Here is a 14506-nt window from a genome sequence, read left to right on the forward strand (position 1 = left end):
CACCAGTGGCAAGACGTAAGGACACAATGTGATTTAGGAATGCATACTTTAGGCTTAACTGTCCAATAGGATGCGAACACCTACATGTGACATAGAGAGTGACAGCAATTCTAGCCATTCATGGATGTGCTGTTGGAATGGGTGACGCAAGATATACTGGGATGCTGTGGGAGACATCTTCAGATTTGGGTGAGACATTGCTCATGTTACTCTGTTAGCGTTTGTATATTGTATATATATCTACATTCAAATCTTCCGCATACGACATCAGCTGCTGCCTGAGTTCTCCTTTCACCAGCTTCCGGAAAACCTCCATAACAATACCAACCTTTATCAAATGAAAATCATGTGAGGAAGCCTGTGTCCTCATTGTGTCCAGAACACTATGGAGGAAGCTGCTGCCCTCAAAAATAAATAAATGAATATATACATAGCACTGTGAATGGTGTAAATAGGGAAACACATGAACGTGAAATCATCAACCCAACAGTGCCGTACGGTTAAGGGACCATCAGGATTTGGGCCTTTGCTGCCTCTGGGCCTGGTTGGCTCAGTTTAATGTCAGCCCACCCTGACATTAAACTGAGCTAACTATGCCACGTAAAGCTCAGCAGACATGTAACTACTACTGTCTGAGGCCCAACGCTTAACTCAAGAGAGATGCTGTGAAATGAAGAGAGCCATTTACAGCAGACATCCTAAGAATGTGGCTGAGCTGAAGCACTAATGGGAGGAAGAATGAGACAACATTTCTCTTGAATAGTGTCAGATAGGATCCACACATACTTGAGGCACTTGTTTGAGGTTAATACAGCTAGAGGAGGTTTGGCCTGTTTTTATTTTGTTCTATTGCTTGTGAATGGTTATTTACTCAATTCAGACATGAAAAATCATTTCAGTGTGTGTGTGTGTTGTGAAATCATGTTTTACAATGCATTAATACAGAAAACCAGGGCATTCAAATATGTTCACTTACCTCATCTTGCCATGATGCCTTTCCTCAAGGTTTCACTGTTTTTAAATGTTGGTAAATGTTAGCATGCTAACACGTAAGGCTAATAAGGTGAATATGATAAACCTTATGGCAGCTACATCGGAGCATTTAGCTCAAAACGCCACTGTGCACAAGTACAGTCTCTCAGCAGGGGTGATCTGAAACAATAATGTATCTATCCCAGGCTCATGCAAACCATTCCACTGTGTTCAAACCAAATGTAAACAATTTTCTTATGACGCTATTACATAAGAAGTCAATGCAAGGAGACTTATTTTTGCCATCTGTGAGTTATACGATACAACTTCTCTGTAGACAAACACAAAAGGAGAGGGCTTGGAGATAAGTCAATTAAACATTTGGACTACCAGGTAAGTTACTTGATTTCAGTTATTTATTTGTTGTTGATATTAGCGCTAGCGGCCATCCCCATCATTAATCCATTAATCCAATAAATAGATCAGTGGCTGTATGCACAAGTAACACCAGATGGAAATTTACTTTGAATTAAGTTTAAACACAACTTGAGTCAGCTACCTCTATTGGCTGAAGTGTTTATAAATGCACATATGTTCATGTACAAGTGGCTGCTGCACCTGATTTACCACCACAGACTGATCATTTCAGCAGAGGAAACTGACTCTGAAACCGATATTTAGAGTGTAAAATCTCCTGCACTGTTATATCAGACACAAATGTAGAGAAATTCTAAAATAATATTATTAGGTCACTGAGAGGGAGAGAGACCAATTAAAAGATGCCTCATAACATTAGGGTTCTTTACCGAGGTTCTCCACTCAGCACACAAAGCAGAGAGCAACAATATGTCAACCTGTTTTTCTTTCACTGTCGTTTTTTGTTTCAGTAACATTGAAACAGCTTGATGAGGTTTGAAGTTTTGCAATCAAATCACTCAATCAAAATGTTTCATGTCTGAACAGCTTCAGACAAATTTCCTCACATACAGACGTCCTCTTGTAGAACAAATGGACGCCTACAGTTTCAAAAGTGTCTTGTCATTAACCAGTCGTCCAAGTTCAGACATCAGAAAACACGTCCTGTTGTGCTCCATCGCTCTAAAGACTTTCACAATATGCATCAGAGCATTATTATGCAAATAAACAAGACCTGATGCTGGGATTTATGCAAGTCAGATGACCTGCATATTAAGAGAAGGAAATATTATAATATTATAATGGACTGGGTTTACTGTTGTGATGTCCTCAAGACACCTTCACTGTGTTAATGTTAAGCTAGTTTAAGAAAAAGGGCTGTTAATGCTGTTGTAAAAGTTTCAGAAAGTAACACAAGGTCGGCCACCGATGGGAGGGACCTGAGACAGGAGAAGATCGGGGGGGATTGGCTAAGAGACAGGAAATGTTCTGTTGCTGTTGTTCCTGTGTGTGTTGTTGGACAGACAACTCAGAGCTACTTCTTTGCTCGTGTTTTATTGTTTTGGCGTAGGCTGCGGCCCACAGTAGCGTGTAGCCTGAGTTGTAAATGAACGGTTGGCAAAACTAATTCAAGCTGTAATATGCTAATATACATTGGATTTTTGAACATTGCGGTTACATTTGAAAAAATTTGAGATAAACAACTTTTTTGTTTGATGAATCAGATTTCCTGCCAAATGACACCCTCGTCTACTCAACCAATATATTTGCTTTGATTTCAACGTCTTCTCTGTCATGACAGTGCAAACTCTGACAGTAACAACCTTCCTCCACTCAACTTCCAGCCGCCATGTTCCTCCCGAGCCTTCAGCAGGTGCACATCGCTGTCTTATCATGTAACGCTTGGCCCTCGTGGAGATTATATCTACTCTGTGCTGCCGTAAGCACCTTTCCTGACAGATTATATGAATTAAGACCTTATTATAGGCTCTGGCCAGGAGCTGCGTGTACCAGTGATTTGTAACAAGGGCAGTGCTGAGGTGAGTCAGCAGCGGACTGGCCTGATTACAGCAGCTGGACCTCGGGAGGAAAAGCCTTGGCTCATCGACGGTAAACAAAGACAACGAGAGGAGGAAGGACACTCCATTAGCCGCCTGGCTCTTTGTGGCCAGGGACAATAAGGCAGCAGTTTCAGCCCAGAGGAATCTAATTAGCAACATAATCCGAGGCACGTGACATCATTTGTGAGAGGTTGTCAGAAGAGAAAACACAGAGGAGCCAGGTTGGTTCATAGGAATGAATCAGTATTTTATATTCTTTTGTAGCAAAATGTTTTCACACAGAAACAGTTTTTTTTTTCATGTTTTTATCCTAGAACCTCAGGTGAGAATCATGTCTATGTCGAGTCAAGTACACACTTAAATGGTGTTCTCAGTTAGCAGAGTAAAAGGGATTGTTACACGATGCAACAAGTAGAGAAGTTAAAGGGTTCATTCACCCAAATCACTTAAAAAAATAACTTTTGTTCATATACCTCTTGTGGAGTCCAGCCGTGAAAATAGTTTTGTTCAGGATTTGAGATATCTGTCTTTGAGATTGTCGCCTTTAAGTATTTACAAAACGATGCTAAAATAATTAAGCAATGCATCAGAAAGAAGCTCACATAACCTCTTCTGGACAGATTTCCGCAAAACTTTTTATCCATCACCAAAACTAAAAGGTGTTGCAATTCTACTTATCGTTCCATATTTCCCAAATATCCTCCAAAGAAGTTTTTTCTGAAAATAATAATGCATGTTGTCAAACATTACAGGAAAATTAAATTTAGAACTAAGGTAGTTTTAACTTAAAACCCTCTACCTCCACTTAACTCTGGGAGTGGGGAATATGGATAAAATCCTCTCATGATATATGACATTTTATGCAGGAATATCAATTATCAAAAGGCATTGCAATCTCTGACGAATGGTGATATTCTGTATTCTTCTTATTAACACATCTCATGAAAAGACCACAAACAACAACACAATAATAAAGGATGCACTCAACCTTGAGTTGCTCAATGTGCATTAGCAGGGGACTATTTTCTGCAGCAGATTAATACACAATAGGCTACATCATTTTTTGTGTATTTTGGATTGACAGTACAGTGTGTGTGTGTGTGTGTTCAAGTGACAGAGTGGCTCACTGATGTCTTTTTAATAGTTTTTGGATAACAATGGAGGCACAGAGGAAAATATTAATATCAGGTTTTAAATACACCGACTATTTTGTATTAATGTAAATCAGTGGTCTTTTCATAGGATTTGTTGTAATATATATATAGTATTTTTTGCATCTGTATTTTCAATGTATCTAAACATAACCAATATTGCACAGTTGATTTGACAAAAATTTGCTCACAAATACTTAAAATAGCCAGATATATATTAAAGGGACAACTCGTATGGTTTAAACATTGTGGCCAGATCTCTGACATTTGACACATATTGTCTCACCTTGTCGTTTTGCACACCCTGACCCCAAATATATTGTAGTAAAGGTAGACATCTCATAGAAGCACATATCAAACCCTGGGAAAATAAAACTAATAATATTTACATGGTTTAGTACAACTTGAGTTAAGCCAGACAACCTGCTTTTTTGTAATTTGGGTGAATTGGCCCTTTGAAAACAGCCACTCCCTCACTTCTCTCCACTTGCCGTCATGTAAAATACCATTCCAGTGAGCCAACTAACAATGACCAAGTTGTTACACCACAGTAAAGCACCTTCTCACTGTTTGCTTCACAGGAAAATAAGAGTACTATTTCACAACCCCCCCCCCATTTACATTCTCACCCAGTTATTGTACAAAAAAAATGCTAATATACAGAACAGTACACCTAGGGAGGAAAACAATAATAAAAAAATGATGACCACCCCACATCTTGAAATGCAGCAGAGACCAACAGGGTACTGAGAAAGGCATCAGAATGTGTGGGGATGTTGTGGTTAATCTGAATAGTCAATAATTCAAAGTATTTCACTGCAATGTACAGTCCAGTATGAAAGTGAATGAGAGATAAATAAGTCAATTCAAAATAATACATAAACCAATACAGGTTGAACCATTATTGTATGGTTTTTTAGCTGTTTGGCCCTTAATCGTTTTTCATTCTCCCTGTCCTCTCCCAAACAGCATCATGACCTTTATCAGCACAATAAATGTGATTTTGGACTCAATCCCCCATTTAACCTTGCGGAATGACCAGCTGTCACACTCTCGATTGGGAATCACAGCTGAATGATACATCTCGCTGTGGTTTTAATCATGTGATTATGTGGGGTCCTATGGATTTCAAAGACCATTCACATCTGGCTACTGTAGTGTGCGCTGATAGCATCTGAAACCATACCCTGAGAGAACTCTCTGTTTATATCGATGGAGCTTTAGCCCACAATCAATGGGGGGGTAGTATATCAAAGCATTTAGAAAGACATTTTGTTGCAGCAGGATGAGAACTTACTGAATTCAATTGGTTCGAAACTAAATATATTATTTTGCAAACAACTTTGGTTTTGTGTTTGCAATCCATCCATTTACATTAAATTCTGGTTGTACTTCTATTCATATTATAAATAACCTCATATGATACATAACCTGAGGTAGAAAACACGACTGGCTTGTTGTGGTTCAGTGTTACCGATATCTAGAGACTGGGACTGGTTTTTGCCTTGTTGTCCGGTTGTGATTGATTTAAACTTGATATAAAGCATTAAATTAAATGATGTGAGATAGCAGTATGTGAAGGGACACTGTAGCTTCTGTGTGTATTTTTGATCCAACAACTACAACTACCTCATTACAGAGCTGTGCGTCTGCCTGCTGATGAATCACCTCAAATAATAAATAGTAAAAATGATAGAAAACCCCAGATGAAAATAAAGATGACTTTGCTTTAATTCTCTACTCGCTCCACTGGTCCTTCTCCCTCTACCATTGCAGTAGTCCCATTTCATGCTGAGGATCCACGACATTGTGATGTGCATTCAGTTCAGTTTCACAGTCGGGGAAAATCCTCTTGGCGCGAGACAGTGTATCCACTTTTAACTCCTTTTTCTCAGAGAACACTCTCATGTGCCCTCTAGATTGGGAATTAGTCCACATGGGCCATATATCTGCACAATCCAACATTCTGTGTTGTTCAAAATGGATTTTTCTTTTTTCAAATACAGAGAGAGGCTGACAGAGAGTTGAGATCATGGCCAGGAATCTATTAATTCAAGTGTCTTTTCACACATAGTTACTTAGACAGTATTCACATGGATGATCTTCATGCAAAGTTGTATTCCCAACGGAACACGCCTTCCTCTGCACTGATGGTCCTTTAGTTCCTGATATAGCTTTATAGTTCGACCATAGACCTCACAGTTAGACCAACTGCACTCAAACTGTGCTCTCCATCACCCACTCGGAGCTCTCAAATGTGGGCTTCTCATCCTCGCTGTCATCATACTGCAGCAGCATGCCGTTCACAGACAGACTGCGTTTAGTCCAGATGTTACTGATCCTGCGGGGGTAGTTGCTGCGACATTGCGTGGACCCCACATGGCCCATGTCAAACGAGTGGCTCCTCTTGGGCTTACCCTCCTGGGGTAGCCCCAGCAGACGTCCCAGCATGGTGGTGGACTCTGCCCTTCCTAGCAGAGGTTCTTTATCAGACGGGGGAGCAATAGCCACCGTCATCATAGTATTGGGAGCGGTGGGAGGGCCAGAAGTCCCTTGCTGGTCCCTTGCTGCCCCTCGCAGCTCCAGTGAGGTAAAGGCCCCCAAAAGGTGGTCCAGGTTTGGCCGTGCTTTGGCGCTATGCCCGTGCCTCCTGAACTTGCTGGGCAGGGTGCTGCATTCACTGCCCTGCATGCTGTAGCGGTCACCAGCCCCTCTCCCTGGTTGGCTCTCTAATGAGTTAGAGGAGGAGGAGGATGAGGAGAGGCTGCTCTGGAGAGATCCACACTTGAACTCCACCATTTCCTCACGCATGACAACCACTGTAGACTTGACCTGCGGCGGAGCCCCGTTGAACCGGTTCAATCCCCCATTGGTCTGCGAGTACGTGTTGCTCACAGTGGGTAATTTATTAGTGTTGATACCACTGGTCACCTTGTAGCGCACCATGAGAATGATGATGAATACCAGCAGCGTGGCCACGATGATTCCACCGATGACCAGGATCATGGTGCCTCCCAGGAATCCACTGTGAAGAGACTGGCACTGCGGATAGTCCTCCGTAGTGATGAACTGGACGCAGCCGACAATGTTGGTGGCAGTGAGGGTGGTAGCAGTGTCATCCCAGATGGCCAAGACACACAGGTCATACTGGACCCCCGGGACAAGATTTGTGACTACAAAGGCTCTGTTCGTCATGGGAATCATCCTACATGGAAGATAAAGAGACAGACAGAAACAGCCTTAGCAATATGGACTTCTGGCTTTGAGAGTTCAAGACAAGGTTATATCACTTTAGCATTAAAAGTAGCACTTGGTTAATTTATTAAGTTGGAGCAGATCAAAGAAAGAGCAAAAATAATGCATGCTAAGTAGATATTTATATGCACAGAGTAATTCAGAAAGATGACTTCATTAGCCCGGTTTCATTATATTTGATATGCATGAAGCAATAGTAATGAGATAAGTATTGAATGGCCACTTTTTGAATATTGTTTTGGCGGAATGTAATTTCTTGTAGATTCAGTTTAACATTCATTGAGTTGTTTGAACTGTTATTATACCGGATCCTAAAATATGACTGATTAACTAAGCCTTGCTGCTTTTGACTGAAAGTCAATGCTGCTGTATGTTAATTTGTTCAAAAAGGTCCTGCCAATCAATGGAATGCTGTAAGAAGCTCTGTTGTTGTTGTTGTGTACTGCGCAATGAGAAAAGCTTTTATCTATCAAGCTCATCCATCTAGACTATAGATCGATCAGAGAGATCTAATTAATATGTACTGAAGTTGTCACATTATGCCTTGTAGAGCTTTATACATCCCTGGCAGTATTTAAACCTCTCTTCCCTTGTATGAAAGGCCTTTCTGTCAAAAGCTATACATGTCAATTGGAAAAGACATGTGGAGGTTTATTCTTTTACTGCCATATTGTCCATATCACGTATTAGCACCTTGTACATGACTCGGCAATGGGACCTAGATAAGATATTTAAAGCATGCACATATATAATGAATGTTGTTTGTATTGATGTGTAATTCCATGCAGTGCTTGACTTGTCAAACATACTGCAGTTACAATTTGAAACCTTACACAAGCTGAAGAATAAGTGCTGTGTTTTGAAGGATTTAGATCAATCCTGCTGAGATGGACTGTCCGCATCAACTCTACTCACCATTTCTTCACTAACAGAATGGAGGCTTGTGGCCATTTGCAGAAACTATGTTGCAAAGCCAAATATCCCAAGGAGTAACATCCAAAGGACAAATTTGAACACCAGACTTTTTAGTCTGCTGCCTAATGCAGGAAAAGGGAACACAGCATTTGGTCTTGGAGAATGTCACTAACAATTGCCTTTTTTTAAATTGGAATCCTGTTTCCCTAACCGTAAACTGGATTTGTATTTCTGTTTTATCAACATTTTACCAACATCTGTTGGTTTCAAGGTTACACAACAGGCTACACCATGAAGTTGACATGAACCCCCTCAAAAAAGTCTGATTCAAAAATAAAACATTATATGTAAGGGGATGCAACTAGCCTGGAAGCCAGACTTATCAGCAACCTACTGTTTATTTGTCCTATGTTAAGGCAGATTTTCCCCGTGTCCTTCATCAAAACCCTTTATCTAAACTTGACTGGTCTGATATGTTGACTTACAGTGATGAGCTGAAAAGCATTTTAGTTTATAACTAAGATGGCTGCAGAGTTCTGTTATATCTGCAATTGTGACCAACCAGATGGTATAATTGCAGATAGAATGAAGTGTGGCAGATAAATATATTTCCCTGCACTACGTCATGTGTTTGGTTGCTCTGTAGTTATATCCAATTGTCTTCAGAAGCAATTTGTTTTTTGAAAAAAACTGAAAGATTCTAGAACCTTTTTCCAAATGTGAATAATTTAAAAAAATTGTGTGAATGAATGTTCATGAAATTAATTTTGTAAAAACAAATCTGATAGGGCTTGAGGTGTAACTCTCAAAAATGGATGAGAATCACTTCCGAATACAACTTGAAGTAACAATCAATTTGGGTATAAAATGTCTGTCTTGGGTCATAACCATATTGGTAGTTATCTATGAATAGATTCCACAGTCATCTATCCATTGTTAGCTTGTTGTTCTCCTACAGAACGAGTGGCCAAAGCTTTGATCCATCTGAAGCATCTCCGCCACTGCTGAATAACTTGAAAGAAACTGTGTTGCATCACGTGTTTGAGACGATCCGTGCAATCTTTCTCCTCCCCCACATGGCTCTGATTGATTTTTAATCATGCTGCTGCTTGAGCGCGGGCAGTGCCCTGGGAAACTGTGTCAGCCAACTAGAGCACAGTAGGTGTGCATGTGCAGTCAATGAAGTCATATCAATATTAATTCAAAAGCAGTAGGCCTCCCTATGCGTATTATTTTCCCCCTCAAGCTCCTAATTTGTCCTGTGACATGCTGAAGGCCTGCAGAGGCATAATTTATAAGCGCACATACAGTAAAAGTATTCCTTTAGTTCCTCTTCCTACTCTATATACCCTGATTATAATGCATCAAATCTCTAGACAGACGTTTGTAGCAGTTCATATTTTTTACATAATAGTTACCCGCAGAGCAGAAAATTCCCTTTAAAGAGAAGAAATTTCAGTACTAAGAATGAAAATCACTGAATAATAGTGATGTAAATATAAATGTTTAAGTTGCTGTGCTTTTTGTTTGCAATAACTGAGTTTCTACAATATCAGGACGGCCATTAAGAGTAAACACTGTTTCATGGAATTATTAAGATGCTGTGAATCAATGAATGCAGAAATAAATGAAGTTCACAAAGGGAAAATCTGTGTTATGTTTGTAATGTTGTATAGAGTAGAGAGGAGTAGAGAGCATTTAGAAGAAACACTGATTAGTCTCTAATTTTTCTATCAGTGGGAGGAACAAAATAGAGAATTCATATTGTTCTCTTTGCTCTGGCGTGACAAACTGGCACAGAAAGAAAATCAGATGAACACCTTATTATTGAATTTGCAGGGATGGTGAGTTGTATTCTGAGCAAAGAAATATATTTCTTGGTTATTGTGTACAGTTTTAATCTCATATTCTCAGCTAATACCGAGTCATTTTGCTCTTCCATATTCCATCAATTATCTTTCATTGAATGGCTCTTGCTGGAATGTACAGTACGGATACATTGTGCAGGACTATTGCACTAAATAAATTAGAAACGTCAATGCTAATTCATGATGAGGGGCTGATACATTAATTGCCACAGATGACATAAAACGGCTGTAACTGCTATCAACAATAGGACACTACTGATTTTCACACTATGCTGATTCAGGGGTACTCAGGGAAATAATTATCTGGAGTGACCCGTCAAAGTGTTTAGTTGCATTAAGCCAATGGAAGCATAAGCGATAGTGCATTAAGAAAGAACGCAATATGAAAAGATGTACTGTTTGGCAAAATGTGACATAAATGTATTGCATTGTTCCATTTGTTTGTTCTTACAACACATCCCAGAATTTTGGGATCGTTTTGATGCCCCAATGTGATTAAATATTAGGGCAAGGCTGTTATCAAAATTTCCAGTTTAATTATCTTGGATTAATGTCACTGCCTTCACTGTCTCATTTGACACATGAAATAGATTTCACAGAGCCCAAAGATCTCCAGCCGCAGTCTCCAAGCTTATATCTTATGGACTTGAGCAGCTTAGGAAAGATACATTAAAAGGGGGTCTATAATCCTTTTCTACTTGGATTTGTAATTAACAGTTTCACTTTGGGTTTGCCAAAAATGTGAAAGCAACATCTCTTCCAATGGTCAATTTGAGGTCAAAGGGAAAAAAAAAAGAAAATCAAGGATTAGGAAAATGAATGTTGATCTCCAAGGGACACCTCAGAGTAAGTGTCTCAAGTAGATAGCAAGAAAACAATGATATGTCGGCTTCAGAGGATGAGAAGACACTGTAATGAAGTTAAAATGTATTTCTGCAACCTAATTTATCCCTTTGAACAGGAAGTTATCAGCTCCTACTTGAGTGTAATTGAGTTCCATTAATCATTCTTACCTGTAAATGAGGACTTCATCCTCAGAACAATTGTACTGAAGCTGAAACATTTTGACCTTTGGAGTTGATTTGCTCACAGTCCACTTGACCAGAGCAGAGACGGCAGTCACTTCTGATACAGTCACCACCTTTTCTGGAGGTTTAGGTTCCCCTTTACTTATCTTGGTAGAGCTAGTTATGTCCGAAAGCCCAGACTTGGATTGTGTGGTACGATTTGTACCATTACTCAGATGAGGGAGTTGAATAATTGATAGCTCAATGGAGGCTGTAGATTCCCCAGCAGCATTAGCAGCTATGCAAGTAAAGACACCGTAATCCTTGGATGTGGTGACTGTAATGTCCAGGGTGCCATTTTCATATACCGTCGCACGGGAGGAGTTGCTGATCAAACGGTCATCAGGGGCAACCCAATGCACGGTTGGCATTGGATCCCCAACAGCCTTGCAGCGTAAACTTGCCGTTTGGCCTTCCAGGACTAGCAGCTTGTGCGTATGTTGCGTGATCAAAGGGGGCTCGCAGACAAACTCCTCCTCACGAACAGACCAAAAATAGCGTCCTTTGAGACTGGCAGGAGAAGCACAGGTTTCCATGTCATCGTCACGTTCCAGCCTTCGAAGCCAAAGCACTTCACAGTTGCAGTGCAGTGGATTTCCACCAAAGCTTAGAGAGAGCATAGGTGTGTATGGAGTGCTCATCACAATACTGCTCTGAGAGCGTGCAAAGATAGGGTCCGGGGGGAGCTTCTGCAGACGGTTGGAGGTGAGGTCCAAACGGGCCAGTTTTTCTAGATCTGTAAAAGTCCCCTCAGATATGAAATTGATGAGATTATGATCCAGACTCATCTGATGGAGGTTGACCATCTTGCGGATGGCTTCCCAAGGCACGCTGCGCAAGTTATTATAGGACAAATCCAGATCCTCCAGTGTCGGATACAAATCATCAAAGGTTGAATCGGCGATCTGATTCAGCTGATTGTTGTTGAGTATCAGGTGCTGCAGGTTGATCAGCCCTCGAAGGTCGTCCGGCCCCAGCTCGGTCAACCGGTTAGTGTCCATGTGCAGAGATCTGAGGGTTTCCAAGTCAATGAAAGAGAAAGGCTGGATGGTGCTGATGGTGTTGCGGGACAGGGTTAGATCCACCAGACCAGTCATGTTGGCAAAGTCCTGAGTGGTGACCTTGAGGATGAAGTTGCCGCCCAGCCGGAGCTCCACAGTTCGCCGGTCGATGTCCGGTGGGACGAACAGCAAACCTTTGGAGGGACACAGAGTCCCGAGAGACTCTGAGAGATTCTGGCAAGAACAGTATTTGGGACATGCATGGACCATCATGACTGCGGTTCCCAGGAGCAGGAGACTGATGACCACTTTGTCCATGTTAGTTCATAGAAAGTGGACCTGCAAAACGAAAGAAAACAGAGAATAGGTTTAAATTGAATATGAAAGATTTTACCATTTTGGCATCATGATTGTTTCAGATCGAGGTGCTTCAGTCCAGTCTTACATTAAAAGTGACAAGTAACACATCATTCCCATAAAATCAAAGGTTCAAATGGAATCCAGCTATGGTCCGTAGACCTTATCGGCAAAAATTGCCCAAGTGATGAGATCTATTATAAAATTCATATGCATGTATTTTACAATGCAAAGAATGATTGAGAAATTACACAAGGATTGTCTAAAAGAAACTCAGGATTAAACCGCGCTAAGAAGCAATTTTTAATGACTCACATACTTATCTGTCATTAAAGATGTAATAACAATGGAAACTAGTTTATGTATGTGTATGGCACATGCATGTATATGCAATAAGAAAAGAAAGAAGATGATGGAAAGAGACAATTGCTTCTCATGCTCTCGTGTGTTTTCTGTGTATTTACACTGTTTCTCCTCAATCTGTATCTCTGTGTATGTCTTTATCCTTGTGTCTGATTTGTTTGCTTTAGTCGTTATCTCTGCACCGTTTTGTTAAGAGACAATACAATTTGGGAAAGAAACACTCCTCGAGCTGCAGGTGTTACACTCATCAGTCTTGGCTGACAAAATCCGCTCGCCTCTGTGAATGTCTTAGAAGCTCTCACACCTGGCTGACTCCTCTGAATGGATGGCCACACTCGGCTTAATCCAACGACTTTTTAATTCCCTCAGACATTTGTATCATTAATTTCGAATACACTCAAAGCGTAAAAATCTATTTCAATCATCTTCTTTTTTTTTTACACCAGCAAAATTCATTAATGGGAAACTCTGCCTTGTAGTCTGTGTGTTTCTCACTAGAACCACTGGGAGGGATGCCTGTAATGTTTTAGTGATAACCAAATGTTTGTGCCATCATTCATTATTATTCATAAGTGTGTGAGATGCTGGTTGCAGCATGAGGACTTCTTATCTCCGACTTCCCTGCAACACCCCTTCATGTGTAGACCCTTCTTTTCAATAACTCATAATTACAAGAGGAAACATGTAGCCTATAAATAAACCCTCTCCCTTTCAAGGAGTCATAACCATATTTCAATTACACCATGAAGTGCCACTGCATCTAGACTGTGTGTTACACATAATTAGAATGACATGGCAGACAGAAATCCATTTATTCAAGAGTCTGCAACAATCATTAAAATTTTACAAAGATTATGTTCATGAAATGTGCCAAATTTATTATTGGACCAAATGTTGTGCACAGTACTGTACCACGTTTTTGCTTTTTAATACTACAGGAACATAGTCTAATTAAAAAGAGGGTTGATTTCAGTTTGACATGTGGCCTAAAGCTATTTAAAAAGGAAAAAAAGGAACATGTGACAAATGTGTGAATAAGTAAGGAAGTCGTAAGAGTACTGGCACACGATTTACCCAAGGAGCCTCGGAACTTTCAGATTATGTAACTTTTGTCGTTATTTCAAAATCAGAAAGTGATGAAGTTTGCAAACTGACTCTGTACTATTCTAAACACAGTGATATCGATGTCAGCTTTTTTTGTACCATTAGGCCAACACTAGACACCATTTGTAGGAGCAGGATGTAGCTGTAAAACTAAACTATTACTTGCATTTTACAATGACTCCTCAGATGTGCGAGGAACCATAAGGCTTTTAGGTTATAGGCATCACTTATCATTTAGGTGTTATGTGAACACCTGCTGGATAATCGGCACTTCTTTCACGTTTAATGTTTTTCGCACATGTTATATATCAGAGGGGGGTCGAGCAAGTTGTCTCTCGTGGGTCTAATTGTGATGATGACAAACGACCAGACCAGACAACAAGTACTCGTCTGTAATCCCAGCATGTACACCGCATGATGGTTTGAATCAAACGCGGACTGAAATAGAGTAACATATGGAGTGCCCAAACCACTGAT

At 40.4% G+C, this 14506-nt stretch overlaps 1 protein-coding gene across 1 annotated transcript in view; it reads right to left on the reverse strand.

Annotated features, from left to right (window-relative positions):
- Positions 1 to 3832: 3832 nt before the first annotated feature.
- The window catches only part of LOC117756351 (leucine-rich repeat and fibronectin type-III domain-containing protein 2), a 142597-nt gene continuing 131923 nt past the window's right edge, over positions 3833 to 14506 (reverse strand). Inside the window, exons 5-6 of the mRNA XM_034576795.1 lie at positions 11151 to 12544; positions 3833 to 7304 (exon numbers count right to left, since the gene is read on the reverse strand). Coding sequence (XP_034432686.1) covers positions 6317 to 7304; positions 11151 to 12523 — 2361 coding nt within the window. The 5' untranslated portion in view covers positions 12524 to 12544 and the 3' untranslated portion in view covers positions 3833 to 6316. The remainder of the gene's footprint in view (positions 7305 to 11150; positions 12545 to 14506) is intronic.

The sequence above is a fragment of the Hippoglossus hippoglossus genome, chromosome 22, assembly GCF_009819705.1.
Source record: "Hippoglossus hippoglossus isolate fHipHip1 chromosome 22, fHipHip1.pri, whole genome shotgun sequence".
NCBI lineage: Eukaryota > Metazoa > Chordata > Actinopteri > Pleuronectiformes > Pleuronectidae > Hippoglossus > Hippoglossus hippoglossus.